Below are 16,180 nucleotides of genomic sequence, written 5' to 3' on the forward strand. Positions count from 1 at the left end.
CTTAAGAATTAACAGGTAAAGTTACATAGTTAAATGAATTATTTGTATCCTGTTACTGCCCCCAGCCTGAGGCAATGTGATCCTTGAGTAGAAGATGCCTCCTGTTGGCATCCAATGGGTGCTGTCCATTTTCAAATACCCTAAGGATATGGTTGCCAGAGATTCCCATGCCATGTCTAGTGAATTATCTGGCCCATCACTGTCTGTCACACTGAGATGCTCACAAATCTTAGGAACAGCCTCACAGAATGAGGAAAATCTACAACATGGCCTACTGTGAATTGTACCATGAATATAGAGGAGCCTTGTAGACAAAGGCCATCAGGATGACTCACAGGAGAGAACTGGCCATGCTTCCTTCTCACTTTCTCAGAATGGCATGGCTGACCACCATGGTTGGCTGGAACAACAACAGTAGCTCTTTCACATTTCAGCCTAAAAAAGTCAGGAGCTGAAACTGGTTGTGATGTAGCTTGAACTCTGACACTTGGCTTCCCTTGTAACTGATGGCCTTTAGTGTCTTTTTCTGTTCTCACTTGGAGAGACTTGTAACCTGTGTTAGTGACAAGGTTTTGACTGAATTCAGTAAAATGGAATGGGACTCCAAACAATGGGCTTGACTGTATAAGGATTTCAGATCTGTATATATTAGATCTGGATGCACAGATAGAACACCTAGTGGTACAACTGGAAACAATGAGGTATGTTTGATTTAAAACGATGGGGAGATTTCACAGTACTGCATTTTTCATATTTTAGAAATAAATTAAAGAGAGCGGGAGGAATGAAAATCCACTTGAAACCATGCCCATTAAGAACCAGCGATCTGTCACACACCTTGCGGGACCAATTGTGATAGGGATGCCAGCCTTCAGGTGGGACCTGGAGATCCCCTGGAATTACAGGTCATCTCCAGACTACAGAGATCATATTTTATTTAACTAAGTGTAACATTTATGGTAATCCGAACACCAGCCCAGGCCAGAAGCAACTCACCAGCCACGCATTGCAGTCTTCAAGGAGATCAGCAAGCTCCTTATTTTTGTAATCTCAAGCATGCAGCAACAACACCAGAGCCTTGACTAAGTCTCTACTGGGCCAATTCTGGATCAGTCAGTGCACGCTCATTTTTATCCAAGAGAAGAAACACATCGTGATTCTGACAAAATGGTAAGCATATATGCTGCAAGGAAAGGGCAACCAGCCATATAAGGAGTATCTGATTTAACATTATTTAAATAATATAGTGATGCAATTGATTTGCTTAAAAATTCAGACACAGGTAGAAGTGAGGGGAGAAAGAATTAGGCCCTATGTTCATCTCTTGCAGTTAGTCACAAAAGTCTGTGGAAATTTTAATTTGAGTGAGTTCTTTGATGGTTCCAGTAACTAAGCCTTTACATGAATGACAACTGTTTCATAAAATTCATCTCACACTTTATCTACTAGCACAAAGATTGCCCAATAAAGTAGAATGAGGCACTGCAAATGCATCATTTTTTCTCATAGAATAACATATTCAGGTTACATTAATATACGAAGAAAGGCAAGCATATATGGAGATTTCCATAACATTTACTCAAAACAATATTTCATTGCTGAAAGTAGTGGCGCATGAATAGTTACCTTGTGCCACGATAACTTGTTCTCTTCAGGTAATTTCCATATACATATAAGCCTTTCTGTAGTTTTCAATAAAATGAAGACATGGTATAAATGTCTTAATAAATATATATTATGTCAGTAGATAAAGATATATTTCAGGCTGTGACAAATTCCAGAGGAGTAGTGGTATATGTTTGTGCACCTTAAACACAAACAGATTTATTATGGCTCAAGGCATAATCTTTCTTTGGCTATGTCTCTCCACCACCCTGAATGTGTGCTTATCAAACTGTAAGTGCACAAAAATCCACAGACGATATGTTCTCAAAATCTAGGGGTTTTATCTGAAAGATTTAACAAGCTTAAAAAGAACCGTACATTGCGCCAGTATCATTTCTACCCAGATTAATGGGCTTTTTTGAGCTGATTTATATTGAGGGGAATAATTTCCTATACTAAAAGAGAAATGGGACTCATGTTATTATGTTATGGACGGTTGTTTCTATAATGGTGTTTGTACTAAAATTGTGAACTTGGTAGACACATAAATTAAATGATGGGAAGAAGAAGAAGAAGAAGAAGAAGAAGAAGAAGAAGAAGAAGAAGAAGAGAAGAAGAAGAAGAAGAAGAAGAAGAAGAAGAAGAGAAGAAGAAGAAGAAGAAGAAGAAGAATTAGAGGAGGAGGAGGAGGAGGAGGAGGAGGAGGAGTTTGGATTTATATCCCCCCTTTCTCTCCTGTAGGAGACTCAAAGGGGCTTACAATCTCCTTTCCCTTCCCCGCTCACAACAAACACCCTGTGAGGTAGGTGGCGCTGAGAAAGCTCAGAAGAACTGTGACTAGTCCAAAGTCACCCAGCTGGTGTGTGTGGGAGTGCACAGGCTAATCTGAATTCTCCAGATAAGCCTCCACAGCTCAAGCGGCAGAGCTGGGAATCAAACCCGGTTCCTCCAGATTAGAATGCACCTGCTCTTAACCACTACGCCACTGCTGCTCCTGAGCAGATGGAAGGAAGGGCAGTATAGTATAGCCCAGTCTCATCCGTTCTCGGAAGTTAGGCAGGGTCAGTACTTGGGAAGGCGACCTTCAAGGAAGACTCTGCAGAGGAAGTCAATGGCAACCACCTCTGCTTCTCCCTTGCACTGAAAGCCCCCTGCTGAGGTCACCATGGTCTTTTCCACATGCCCAGTTTATCATAAATTTGCCCAATGGTCAAACCTTGGAAACTTTTTTGTGAAATCATTCCACACATCTCCATTCCCTTATCATTTTTGCCCTTGACTCTTCAGTTGCATTTATTACACACACTGCTGAAAACGTATTATTGCAAATGGTGGTGGGATGTCATCCACGATGCAGAAGAACAGCCCCCCCCTTCCGCCATTTACTCCTCCCCCTTGTCCTCTGTTTTCAAAAGCATTTTTTAAATTTCTCTGTTGCATTAGTGATGCAATGTAAGAGCCAAACACAAGCCAGGTTGATTGTATGAGCTTTGTCAATTTCATCTAAAATGAGTGATGTCACATTAAGGCAAAGATACAATGTGCAAGGGGAGGGAAGGGAGGGGAGGGGTAGCATGCAAGGGAAGGAGAGGGATTGAGGGGTGGCATGCAGGGGAGGGGAGGGAAGGGGAGGGTACCCGGCATCTGGACATGGCCCACCCACCCTAGCAGAGGGAGGGGGAGGGGAGTAAGGGGAGGGCTGGCATGCATGGGAAGAGAAGGGAGTAAGGGGTGGTATGCAAGGCAGGGGAGGGAAGGGGAGGGAGTGAGGGGAGGGAGTGAGGGGTGGCATACAAGAGAGGGGAGGGGAGGGGAGGGTACCCAGCATCTGGACATTGCCCACCCACCCTAGCAGAGGGAGGGGGAGGGGAGGAAGGGGAGGGCTGGCATGCATGGGAAGAGAAGGGAGTGAGGGGTGGTATGCAAGGCAGGGGAGGGAAGGGGAGGGGAGGGAGTGAGGGGAGGAAGGGATGGAGGGAGGGGTGGCATGCAAGGGAGGGGAGGGAGGAGGCCTGGCATCTGAACATGGCCCACCCACCCTAGCGGAGGAAGGGGGAGGGAGTGGCATGCAATGGAAGGTGTGTGAGGGAGGGGAGGGATTGAGGGGTGGCATGCAAGGGAGGGAGGGAGTGGCATGTAAGGGAGTGGAGGGAGTGGCATTGAAGGGCCAGTGAAATTGACAAGAGAAGTTGCTTTTTGCAGAAGGAAATTGACAAGGGACTGCTGCAGAAGTGTCATTGTTACTGCGCAGTCTGTTATTGATTTCCTTCAGCAAAAGCAACTTCCATTGTAAATTTCACTTGCTCCTAACTACAGACAAATTGCATCTTCCCCTTAACATGACATCACTCAATCATAATGAAATTGACAAAGCTGATACAGTTGACCTGCTTTTGTCTGTGCCCTTATGTTACATCACTAATGCAATACAGAAAAAAATGTATTTTGAAAATTGATGACAAAGGGGAGGAAAACACGGCTAAAGGAGAGGTTGGGTGACTACATGAGAACATCAATAAGGGTCAGGTGTTTAGTGGAGCAGATAAATGAAGACCATTTCAATATGAGTCCATGCTCAAGAGAAACTGGCTTCAGAATAGATAAAAAACCACTGGGGTAAAGGTGCTTGGGAGAACAGAGGAAAAATGAAGGGAAAACATTTCTGGAACCAAATGGAGGAAAAATGTGCATAATTAAAAGACAAAATGTAGCATTTAGTGGCAATATATGTTGTAAATAACTCATGTGGAAAAGGCCCGTAAGTCAGCTGTGACTTATCATACACACACACACACACACACACACACACACACACACACACACACACACACACACACACACACACACACACAGAGAGAGAGAGAGAGAGAGAGAGAGAGAGAGAGAGAGAGAGAGAGAGAGAGAGTTGCATGTATATTTATGTATGTATATTGCTGTCAAGTCACAGCTAACTTATGGCAACCCCTTGAGTTTTCCATGCAAGAGCTATTCAGGGATTGTCTGCCATTGCCTGCCTCTGCATTATTATTTGGAGGTATTCCTTGGAGATCACCCATCCAAATACTTGTCAGGGTCAAGACTGAGTGTGTGGCTGTTGCAAAGTCACCCAGCAAGTTTCCATGGCAGAGTAGGCATTTAAACCTGAGTTTCTCGTATCCTAGTCTGAAACCTTAATCCAGAAGTGTCCAACTCTGGCCCTCCAGATGTTCATGGACTATGATTCCTATCAGCCTCTGCCAGCATAGCATGATCCACTGTCTCAAACAAGAATTTAAACTTTATCGGCAAGAAAATGTGCTTCATGAATTGTCAATTAGAATTCAAAGTCATTGAAGTCAATCAGATTAGAAAGGTATGTTTAGGATTGCACTATTAGTTCTCTGAATCTAATCTTGATGGATATTTTACCAGGCTATCATGGTAACTTAAATATTTCATGTAAAAACCAATGGAAATCACATAAATATGATAAAATAAAATTAAAAATGGAAGGTATGAGATGCATAGATGGGCTCTTACTTTCTTCAGAAAGATCATTTTCTTCCGCTTCTCTCTCCATCTCTTTACACCATCCTTCCATTCTCTTTGTCTCAGTATGTAATAACTTCATAAACCAAGACCCATCCCTCCGACAAGGAGACATCCGTCCTGTTTCAACTGTTTCAATGGCTGGTTCCAACCAGGGTTCTGGTGGTGGAAGATTAGAAGTATCTACTTGGGTCCTATAATCTTCTCTGTAACTAAATAACCCCTGTGTCCGTACAGTTCTTACTGCACCATATTGAGTAGGGGTGCTAGGTTCTGAATGCCGCTGGAAAGAGCCACCAAACTGAAGTCCCTTGTCCTCCATTGTTATGTGTCCTGGGAAGCCTTCAAGTTCTAGGTCAGCCTGAACAGCTGCTGTTACACTATTTGAACGCTTAAACCGTCCGTGTCTGGAACAGAATGAAAACAAACTCATACATTGTCCAAATACAATAAATGTGGTCCCAATCAGGATCCCCCCCTTATTATTCAGCAATATTATCCAAAATGACTGATCTTATTTGATTAAGAAGGTAATTGAAACAGTTTGCACAGAATACATTGTTACTAGCATTCATGATAAAGATTAGAATGAATTAAAATAATATAAAACACAGTTGGAAGCAAATATTGATTTGTTCCACTTTAGAAAACAAAACATGTAGAAATAATTTCAGATCCTTTTGCAGCACATCTTTCTATTAAACCGAATAAAATCAAATAAATGAAATGTAGACCCAAAGGTCTAAAATCTTTCTATTAAACCGAATATTTCTATTAAGCCGAATAAAATCAAATAAATGAAATGAAGACCCAAAGGTCTAAAGTAAGGGGGCGGGATGTATTCACCATTATTATCAATATTTTTGTTGTTAAATTAAAATACTATCATGCATAAAACACATGGTAAAGCATTCAAATGCATTTGCCATTGTGTATATGTATACACACAACATACTTCTTCTCTTTTACACATTTCCTTTTACACTTTGTGTCTGTTGGGCATACCGTTTTTCATCTTCAACTTGCACTCCAACAGAATGATATTCCCGAAGACCTCTGCTCTCAGTATCTGAATCCGTTGCTGTTTCCACCTAGTTCAACACAAAAGATAAATCTGCAGAAGTGAATATCGAAAATCTGAGATTATTACTATCTCAATGACTTTCTTATGTTCTTATGACTTAAACTAATGTCAGTATAACTAATTCTCAATATGGCTAAATCTATGGATGTTTAAATCTGGAAACTGGTGCCATGGGACACATAAGACAGATTTTTCTATAATTTCCTCCCCAAAGCCCCAGGTTTGTAGAAAAATCTGAAATACTAAAAACCAAACAAAAACCACAGAGGAGAGGTTAAAACCCCCAAATAATAGAAGGAGCACATGTACATTTAAGAAATGAACGTACTCTGAAGTGGCCACTGTAGAGGTTACTAGCCAACCACGACAGTATTGCCAAGTTTTGGTTGCTGTCAGTAAAAGGCAGGGCCCTTTGAAGGACTGTTTTCGCCTTTGAGGGAAAACTTGTTCTAGCAAGGCCTGACAGCAATCACTCAGAGACTTGAAACCATGCAGTGTGCATAACTCACCCAGGACTGGTTGCCTGTTAAAAATTCAATAGCAGCTACCCCATGAAATCCAATGTGGTGTAGTGGACAGAAGTTCAGACTAGGATGGAGAGACTCAGTGGGTAACTTTAGACTTGGTTCTGCATTCTCAGCCTAATTTACCTCACAGGGTATGTTGTGAAGATACAGTGGAGGAGAAGAGAATGATATAAGGTGAGTGATTTGAATTGTTTGACAAAATGTTTCTTAGGCTATGATGGCCACTGTGGAGTAAGGTGGGGTATAAATAATATTAATAAATAATGACATAATAATAATAAATGTATGCGAAAATGGGAGCAGATAAAAGGGCAGAAGAGAACAGGGAACAGTTTAAAAAGCTAGAGGAAATAGTCTGGGTAAAGAGATACAAGGAAGTGAGATGCCCAATACAAGTTCTTGCAGGTTCCCCATTGTACAACAGGGCCTTGACCAATGGCTGGCACTTTGGAACTCAACCTGAACCAACAATCAGAAACACACAACTGGGCCATAATTTTCCAACGAGAGGTTGGCAGGGGGTGGGGAGGGTGGGGGAAGACAGGAGATAGATAAAGGTTGATTGGCTGTTGGGTGGGAAGGAAAGAAAGGAACAGGAAAAGGGAAGAGGCGTTCAGGGGAGGAAAAGAGAAAGGGAGAGGGAAAAGGAGAAGTCCTCGGTAAGTCCTTGCAGGTCCTCTACTTTTTATATTTCAAACATCCTGAATATAAAAACACATCACACAGTTCTGCTGTTTTTCAGTGCACGTAACTTCCAAATAGATGGCATCACAGCCCAAGAAACATTTTGCCAAACAATTCAAATCACTCAACATCTGATGAAAGCAGTGAGGTGATTCATTTTACAAAACAGAAAATAAACCCCTTTGTTAAACTTTATAGTGTTCAATGCAAAAAAATCAAGGTTTGTATCATTGTTATGTTATATAACTTGACAAACCATATAAGGCAAAATAACATTATTCATTAAATGCACTAACGAAAAATGCTAATAATATCATTAAATATTACAATTGAACTTTATGGACAATTTAGACATGAACCTGTTTATATAATAGTGTGATTGCAGTAGTGTGGTGCAGTGGTTAAGAGTGGTGGACTCTAATCTGGAGAACCAGGTTTGATTCTCCACTCTTCCACACGAGATGTGAACTCTTATCTGGTAAACTAGATTTGTTTCCTCACTTCTACACATGAAGCCTGCTGGGTGACCTTGGGCTAGTCACAGTTTGTTCAGAACTTTCTCAGCCCGCACCTACATCACACGGGGTCTGTTGTGGGGAGAGGAAGGGAAAGTGTTTGTAAGCCTTATGGCCAAGAAAAACAGGGTATACATCCTAACTCTTCTTCCTTTTTTTGGAACGTGGCAGAGAATAATGTTAGGATCAGGGGATCTAAGCTGCCATGGCATCCTAAGTCATGAAGTGGGATGTGAGATGTGCCAGAATCCAGAGATTCCTGAGTGGAGTCATGAGTTCTCTGAGGGTTGCAGCAATTCTATCCCCTGCAAGGATGGGGAAGATTGCTTGTGGCGTGGTGGTTAAGAGCAGGTGCATTCTAATCTGGAGGAACCAGGTTTGATTCCCTGCTCTGCCGCCTGAGCTGTGGAGGCTTATCTGGGGAATTCAGATTAGGCTGTGCACTCCCACACACGCCAGCTGGGTGACCTTGGGCAAGTCACAGTTCTTCTGAGCTCTCTCAGCCCCACCTACCTCACATGGTGTTTGTTATGAGGGGGGAAGGGTAAGGAGTTTATAAGCCCCTTTGAGTATCCTACAGGAGAGAAAGAGGGGATATAAATCCAAACTCTTCTTCTTGTTGTTAGATTTGTGATAAGGGCAGATCAGAACCAGGAGGCACACCAACAGAAAAACCTGGAAGTTGCCTAAAGGTGAAGTTGGGATTTGTGCATATCAATTTTGCATAATCAACATTTTCCAAAAATATCATTATTTTATAATTTTATTCAGCCATTTCGGAGATGTTGAAACGGAAAAGTAGTATGCATTAAAATTTTTACTAATTGTGCACGCTAATGAAGATGGATGTAGTTGGCATGTGAGGATACAGAAAAGCCTCCATTGGCTTTTGACCAAAAGAAAAAGGTCTGGATGGTGGTTAGCTCAAGACATCGTTGCCACTGGTAATCTCTAAGAAGAAGATGATCAAAACTGAACTTTTAATTTGTATTTTAATAGTTTTGAATATCATTACATCCTTTGTGCCAGAAAACCAACCCAAGGATTTCTACCATTCCAACTTATCATTCTGTGCAGCTTGCCAGTGCTGACACTGACTAAATACCCCAATGATTGCTTCCACATTTTAATACCTTTCATTTGCTTGCCATGCCTAGAAGTAGAAACTGGTGCCAAATGAGGATTTTCTATGCAGTTTGGCAAAGTAAATATTTTAGTGCAAAGTGCACAAAAATAAATCTGGAAAATGAAGAGGGAAAACAAATCTCCAGGGTGTTAAAAACGGGGGGGGGGGGGATAAGAATTTTTAATTTCCAAGTAAGCGAAGGGTACCCCATAAGATCACATGTCTGCAAAAAGAGGAAATAAATGCGAATAGCTATTTTGCATGGTTACATTCTCTATATCATACAGCCAGGTACAACTAGAAACTCGGGCTTAAATCTCCACTTCACCACAGAAGCTCACTGAATGATCTTGGGACAACCACTATTCTCCTTGCTAACTTTTTGCTGATACCACCCAGCAGCTTTCTCTGTCACTTCCTTCAGCTGGGGCCTTTTATCTCCCTGACCTGGTTTCTCCCAGTTCCTTCTCCAATTTAAGAACTTTCTCCCAAGGAGTATTTTACCCTGTGAGAGCTAGTACTGGTTATCCCTCCTGTTTGCTCCTTTGTTGCTCCTATACAAGGCCACTGAGTGAGGGCAACTAGGATTACCACTCCTGCCAGGGGCAGAAATCCCATTCAGTGGGGTCTTATTAGGTGTAAAATGAGGCCTAAGCCTCGCTGGTGTGATGTCACCACTGATAAGAGAGGTGCTCAGGTATTTGGGACAAACATTATAGTAAAAACAGTTTCTACCATAACGTTTGGCTCAAATATCACAGTATCTCCCTTGTCATCAAAAACATGATGACATGACTTCTGGAAATAACATCATTTTAAGAACATAAGAACATAAGAAGGAGCCTGCTGGATCAGACCAGAGTCGATCTAGTGCAGCACTCTGCTGCTCGTAGTGGCCCACCAGGTGCCTTTGGGAGCTCACATGCAGGATGTGAAAGCAATGGCCTTCTGCTGCTGCTGCTGCTGCTGCTCTGGAGTACCGGGTCTGCTAAGGCATTTGCAATCTCAGATCAAGGAGGATCAAGATTGGTGGCCATAGATCGACTTCTCCTCCATAAATCTGTCCAAGCCCCTTTTAAAGCTATCCAGGTTAGTGGACATCACCTCCTCCTGTGGCAGCACATTCCAAACACCAATCACGCGTTGCGTGAAAAAATGTTTCCTTTTATTAGTCCTAATTCTTTCCCCCAGCATTTTCAATGTATGCCCCCTGGTTCTAGTATTGTGAGAAAGAGAGAAAAAAAATCTCTTTGTAAACGTTTTCTACCCCATGCATAATTGTATAGACTTCAATCATATCCCAATGATTTTGCCAATGATGTTGATGCCTAGGCCTCATTTTACACCTGGTAAGACCTGGCAACCCTAAGGGGAACTGGGAGAAAAACATTCCCAGGATCCAAAGTCAGCTTGAAGGCCCTGAGCTGGGGCTGTTTGGTAGTCAAAGCAGTGCAGTTTAGCTTCCCTGGAATGCCTCTGCTGTACCCTTTGAGCATCTCTCTCTCTCTCTCTCTCTCTCTCTCTCTCACACACACACACACACACACACACACACACACACACACACACTGGAGGTTGACTCATCCAGAGGCCTGTGCATGGCCAGAGAGCCTCAGCCTTGCAAAAAGCCCACTTCTCGCTGCCACCTGTTCCCTGCCACATTTCTCAGCTGCTTAGAAATACAGATAGGATACATGCCAGAAAATGTCCGAAGTATTTTGTAAGATTTGAAAACAGTTTTTTTTTCAGTTTCCCCTTCTTTGCAACATTATTATGGGCTAGAGCATAGGTGTCAAACTCGTGGCCCTCCAGATGATGCATGATGCTGGCAGGGGGTGATGGGACTTGTAGTCCATAACATCTGGAGGGCCACGAGTTTGACACCTGTGGGCTAGAGCATAGGGCATTACTATTTCTCTGAATATGTGATCTCTGTAACTGGCTGATGTGGAGTTGGCAGCTGATTTCCACCTGCAGAGTCACACACGTTAAATGAACACCGTAAGAGTTACAGAAGCTTAAGCTGCTTCTTTCATATCACTACTGTTCATTTACACACCACGTTAAATTGGAGCATGAATTTAAGAAATTCAGTAATTAACTATCCTGCTATGCATGGAAGTGCATACCGGTGCGGTTCAGCGTCACCCCACCGTTATTTAATGCGAAAGCCAGGAATGTACTTAATCTTATAAATATGTAAATAAAACTGTTAAATTCAGATGTGCTAAGTGCAGCTGTAATTGGCAAAATCATCCTTGAAGGTTTAGAAAACAGTTGAGTTAACACACAAAAAGCCAGGCTACTTCAATTCATGGCCGTTATGGCAAGAAATGTGGTAAAATGGGTCTCTTCTACAAATGGTACAAACACACATTGTTGAAACTGACCATAGAAAACCCCTGGATGCACAACTAAGAAGCTTCCTCTCCCCTTAGCCTTTCAGAGCCTCAGACCAAATTTGCCAAGGGACCTGCAGCACAGTTGTATATGCCATATTGACCTCAAAGGGGGTGGGGTGGGGGTTGGATATGATTTTCTACCCCTCTTTATAGAATAATCCTACCTAATTTGTTTACTTTAGGGATTCCCAAAGGGGGCAGAAGGGGGGTTGGAAGCATCAAGGGTGGGCAGTAGGGGGGTGACAGAGAATTTTGGGGCAGGAGGGGTGACACAGGGATTTCTGGGCCAGCTAGTAGTTGAAAGGTTCTAGGGGTACAATACTGGTGCTTTCCCAGGAGAGAAAGGAGTTTCTCCTCCCTTGGTGCCGACATCGCTGATTGCCTCTTTAGAGGCAGTGCCGCATCGTCTTCCCCAACTACCTCTCTACCCCTCCCCCCACTTTGGATTGGGCTGCCTAACAAATAGTTGATTTTCTCAGAGATTACCATGGTGTCTCCATCTCCAAAGACAAGAATGTTGTACCCTTCTGAATACAAAAGGAATGTTTACAGAGGCAGAATTCTAGATGCATTTTGATTCTGCAGGTTCTTTTGATATTGGAGTTTACTTTCAAGGGGAAAGGCGTGCCAAGGAATGGTCCATGGTGTGGGTTGTGCCAACAGACAGCTAGCATTCCTGTGATTTTTGCTATCACGCCAGTGGTGCATCTTTGGGATCACAAGCTGAACAATGCTACAATGAGATTTTGGAGTGATAACATCTCAGTCATGCATGTAATTTCGTCTCAGGCTTAAAGCATTACTTCAGTTTATGGGTATCGTTTTAGTTTCTGTTCTGCAGTGCCTTAAGCACAATATTTTGTTTCTCACATTATATAAATAATGTAATTGCTGATTCAATATTTTGTTTCTAGAAAGAGTGCTTCAGACTGCTAGCATGTTTAGCAAGTGGAAGGCCAGAGAACGCCTCAGGCACTGTGGAGACTTGGCATTACTGGTTCTAGAGCCAGCTGCATACATTTTAGAGAGTTCCAGAAATGGAGGTCTAACAGATGATTGGCAGATGATGGCACCATACAGATGAAACATCATTTGTAATTTATATGAGGCTTAGGGGAACAGGTTTAGCACCCAGAACTTTGGGAGATTATCTAGCAATAATTGAATATAAACCAAGGACTGAGACTTTCATGGCCGGATTCAACTGGTTCTGGTGGGTTTTCCGGGCTGTGTGGCCATGGTCTGGTGGATCTTGTTCCTAACATTTTGTCTGCATCTGTGGCTAAAATTCTGGACAAGTCAGAGGGTTACTTTGTCAGACTGCACAGGGAGGCCAATGAAATTCACAAACACCAAGACAATTTCAACAGGAAAGAAGAGACTTTGAAAATTAGCAAAGCTTGGCTGCCAGTACTTAAAAACACCAAACGCAAACCCCAAGGGCATGCTAAATTCATGAACAATGGACTCCACCCAAACACAGGATTTGTATTCACCAATACTACTGCTGCTGCAGGGCATGAAAATGTGAATCGCTCCCTGGACTGATAAACCCCACCCACAATACAATACTATCAACCACATCTTTGCATAACAAGTTCCACTCAAACACTTAATGATTGGTTCCCCACCCTGGGACATGGACAATATATACCCCAAACATTTCCTTCTCTCTGGACACAGCGTGTAACAGACTTCCCTCTGTGATACACCTCTGAAGATGCCAGCCACATATGCAGGCGAAACGTTAGGAATAAGATCCACCAGACCATGGCTACACAGCCTGGAAAACCCACCAGAACCAAGGACTGAGAGTTTAATTGCAGTAACTAGGGCCTTTGAGATTAGCTAGAAGTTAGACAACTCCCTGGATTAGACAACAAACCACTTGATAGTTTTCAAGGATTTTATTGACAGACTTCAAGGAACAAAGGAAAGACAATTCTGGCAAAAAGGTGCCAATCAGTTGATAATATAGTTGGTACATCCCAACCCCCTCATGAGAACAGAAACACATAGAAAGGTTTGGACAAGAGGCCATCCCAAGGCCAAACCAGAGATAGCCAAGTACCTGCCAAAGCGAAAGCAACTTTCCACAAAGTGCCCTCTTTGGAAAAGCAGGCTTGACATTCCTGCCTCCCTTAAGGTCCTCCCCCCGGGTGGCCTGGGTATGCTTTATGGACCGCTTTGATTAAGCAGGGCCCCCGAATATGGCTGGCATCTACCCACTCATCTTGAGCTGAAGGAAAGTTTGTCCAGGACACCAAATATTGCAAGCATTTGCAATAGATGAGAAAGTCCAGTACGTCACAGCTGTGGTCTGGCAGAGGAAGGGAAGACATTCATATCCTGAGCCACACACAGAATGAAACCTGTCGCTAGCCAGTCCAAAGGAAATGGATAAGGAAATTGATATTCATTTGGGCTGGGTAGCACAAGTGAATATTAAGGCTGACTCAATTGGAAGGGCATGTTGCTGGTCCCCCTTGCCAATTTGGCTGATGTACAGGCAATGAAGGAGCCTCGTGGCATAGTGGTTAAGTGCTTGCACTGCCACTCACACGGTCAGGAGTTCGAGTCCCCTGGGGGTCAGATATCCTGGCAGCTGGCTCATGGTTAACTCAGCCATCCATCCATTCCTTGGTCGGTAAATGAGTACCTAGCACATAGCTAGGGGGTAAAGAATAGCTGGGGAAAGCAATGGCAAACTACCGCACAAAAATGGCTTGCCTATGAAATCACTGCTTGCAGTGGTACCCCAAGGTCGGACACAACTGAAGGGGAAACTTTACCTTTACTTTACAGGCAATGAGAAGAAAAGCAGAAAACCACCTGAGCTGAGATCTGAACTTAGATAGGACTGATGTGCATTCATTGAGCAGCAACTTGAAGTCTAACTGCACTGCAATTTGAGAAGTGGTTTATAAAATAAATTTTCTTATTGCAGGCCAGTTTATTATTCCCCTAATGTTTATTCCCATGGTGTTTAATTCAAGGATGCTTCTAGCCTTTTGGGACTAGTTTTTTCAACTGAATTCTTTGCTAAATAAAAGGCAAGGAAGTCATTATGCTATTGGAAATGTACAATTCAGACTTTTTAGAGTGCATATCTTTGCCAAACAATGCTTGTCATTTTCTGTACTTAAAAGCATGCAATAAAGACTGAACATCCAATACCTTGTTGCTATAGAGATTCAACTGTATTGGTGTAAACTGCTGAACAAACGTTACGAGATTTCGCAAGCACACGAACCAGAACAGTGAATATAAAGACAAGATACAGCCCTTAGATGATAGAAGTCTGTATAAACTGGGCTGGAACAGAGATGGGGAGGGTATGCTGGTCTAGTATCAGCTTTCAACCAGGTCTCTATAGGAAACACTTGTGAGTAGCCACCACTATCTTTCTGGTTTGAGCAGGAAATTAATCTAGCATCTCAATCAGCCACTTCTCTGAGTTTTTCGTTATCATCTGTCAACCCCCCCCCTTCTTGTCTTGTAACCCCACCCCATACTTCATTGCAGTATAGTACTGCAGTGTGAATCATTAAAGGTCCAATTTTTTAATTACTGCCTCAGCATCCAGGAGTGGGAAAAAGCTGACCTGAACATTTTGTGCTGATGCTAAGCTACATTCTAGACACTTCTATACACTGGCTGTAGTGGAGTCATTTGACAGAGGTGGATAGGCAGATTTCTGTTCAAACCTAGTTGCATTTTATGGGCTCTGGACATGATGAGAAATTTTATGTTGTCAACTCCTGGAAAGTGCTTTTAGAAGATCTCTTTTAAAATTAGACAAATGTTCTTGGGAAGCTTTTCATGGTAGCTCCTGAAACATGCAATTATTATTGTCAGTGGAATGGCTTTTAAGTTTACAAGGGACAGTAATTCCACTTAAGGAGGGCAGTTTTTAACAGACCATCTTTCATTCAGTCTAAGATGGGGTTGAAAGAGTTGTACTACTCTGTTTCCCCAAAAATAAGACAGTGTCTTATATTAATTTTTGCTCCCAAAGATGTGCTATGTCTTATTTTCAGGGGATGTCTTATTTTTCCGCTCCACAGCTGCATGCTCTGGTTGACGGGCATGCTTCCAAACAAAAAGTTTGCTATGTCTTACTTTTGGGGGATGCTTTATATTTAGCACTTCAGCAAAACCTCTATTACGTCTTATTTTCAGGGGATGTCTTATTTTCGGGGAAACGGTATTTGGTGAACTTCTGCTGCAGAGCTACTGCAGAATAAGGTCAAAAATGCAAATGTGTCTTCCTGACAAATGAACTGAACCTAATGACATTAATCAAATATTTAGGAATCATTTTTACATTCTTCTTCCTTCTGAGAACTTTGACTCTTTATATCAGTCACCCAGATAACCTTTAATTAATTGTCCGTTATTTCCTTGCACTTTTTTGTGATCATTGATGCAGTATCCTGACAGCTACTTGAAATGAATGGTTTTTAATGGTAAAACTTGATTCAAGTGAACATGCATAGTGGTGGTAGTTCACATATTTGGATATCAGTATAGCAGTAGTAACTAAGTAAGGGAAAGTAAATCTCCCACAATTTTATAAAAAAAAGTTTAATTACTTTATTTTTATATTTATTGTATGGCTTTTTCTGCTTTTTGTAGTTTGTTTTAATTTTCTATATCTTATTCTAGGTGTATACTCTCCTTTGTGCTTTATATTCTTGATGTTCTAT

At 42.2% G+C, this 16,180-nt stretch overlaps 1 protein-coding gene across 2 annotated transcripts in view; it reads right to left on the reverse strand.

Annotated features, from left to right (window-relative positions):
• The window catches only part of DLGAP2 (DLG associated protein 2), a 164,929-nt gene that overhangs the window by 21,311 nt on the left and 127,438 nt on the right, over positions 1–16,180 (reverse strand). For both annotated transcript variants that reach the window (XM_048497715.1, XM_048497706.1), the window contains 2 exons: positions 6,139–6,224; positions 5,125–5,540 (listed from right to left, as the gene is read on the reverse strand). In XM_048497715.1, coding sequence (XP_048353672.1) covers positions 5,125–5,540; positions 6,139–6,224 — 502 coding nt within the window. The remainder of the gene's footprint in view (positions 1–5,124; positions 5,541–6,138; positions 6,225–16,180) is intronic.

Source organism: Sphaerodactylus townsendi, linkage group LG01, assembly GCF_021028975.2.
Source record: "Sphaerodactylus townsendi isolate TG3544 linkage group LG01, MPM_Stown_v2.3, whole genome shotgun sequence".
Taxonomy (NCBI): Eukaryota; Metazoa; Chordata; class Lepidosauria; order Squamata; family Sphaerodactylidae; genus Sphaerodactylus; species Sphaerodactylus townsendi.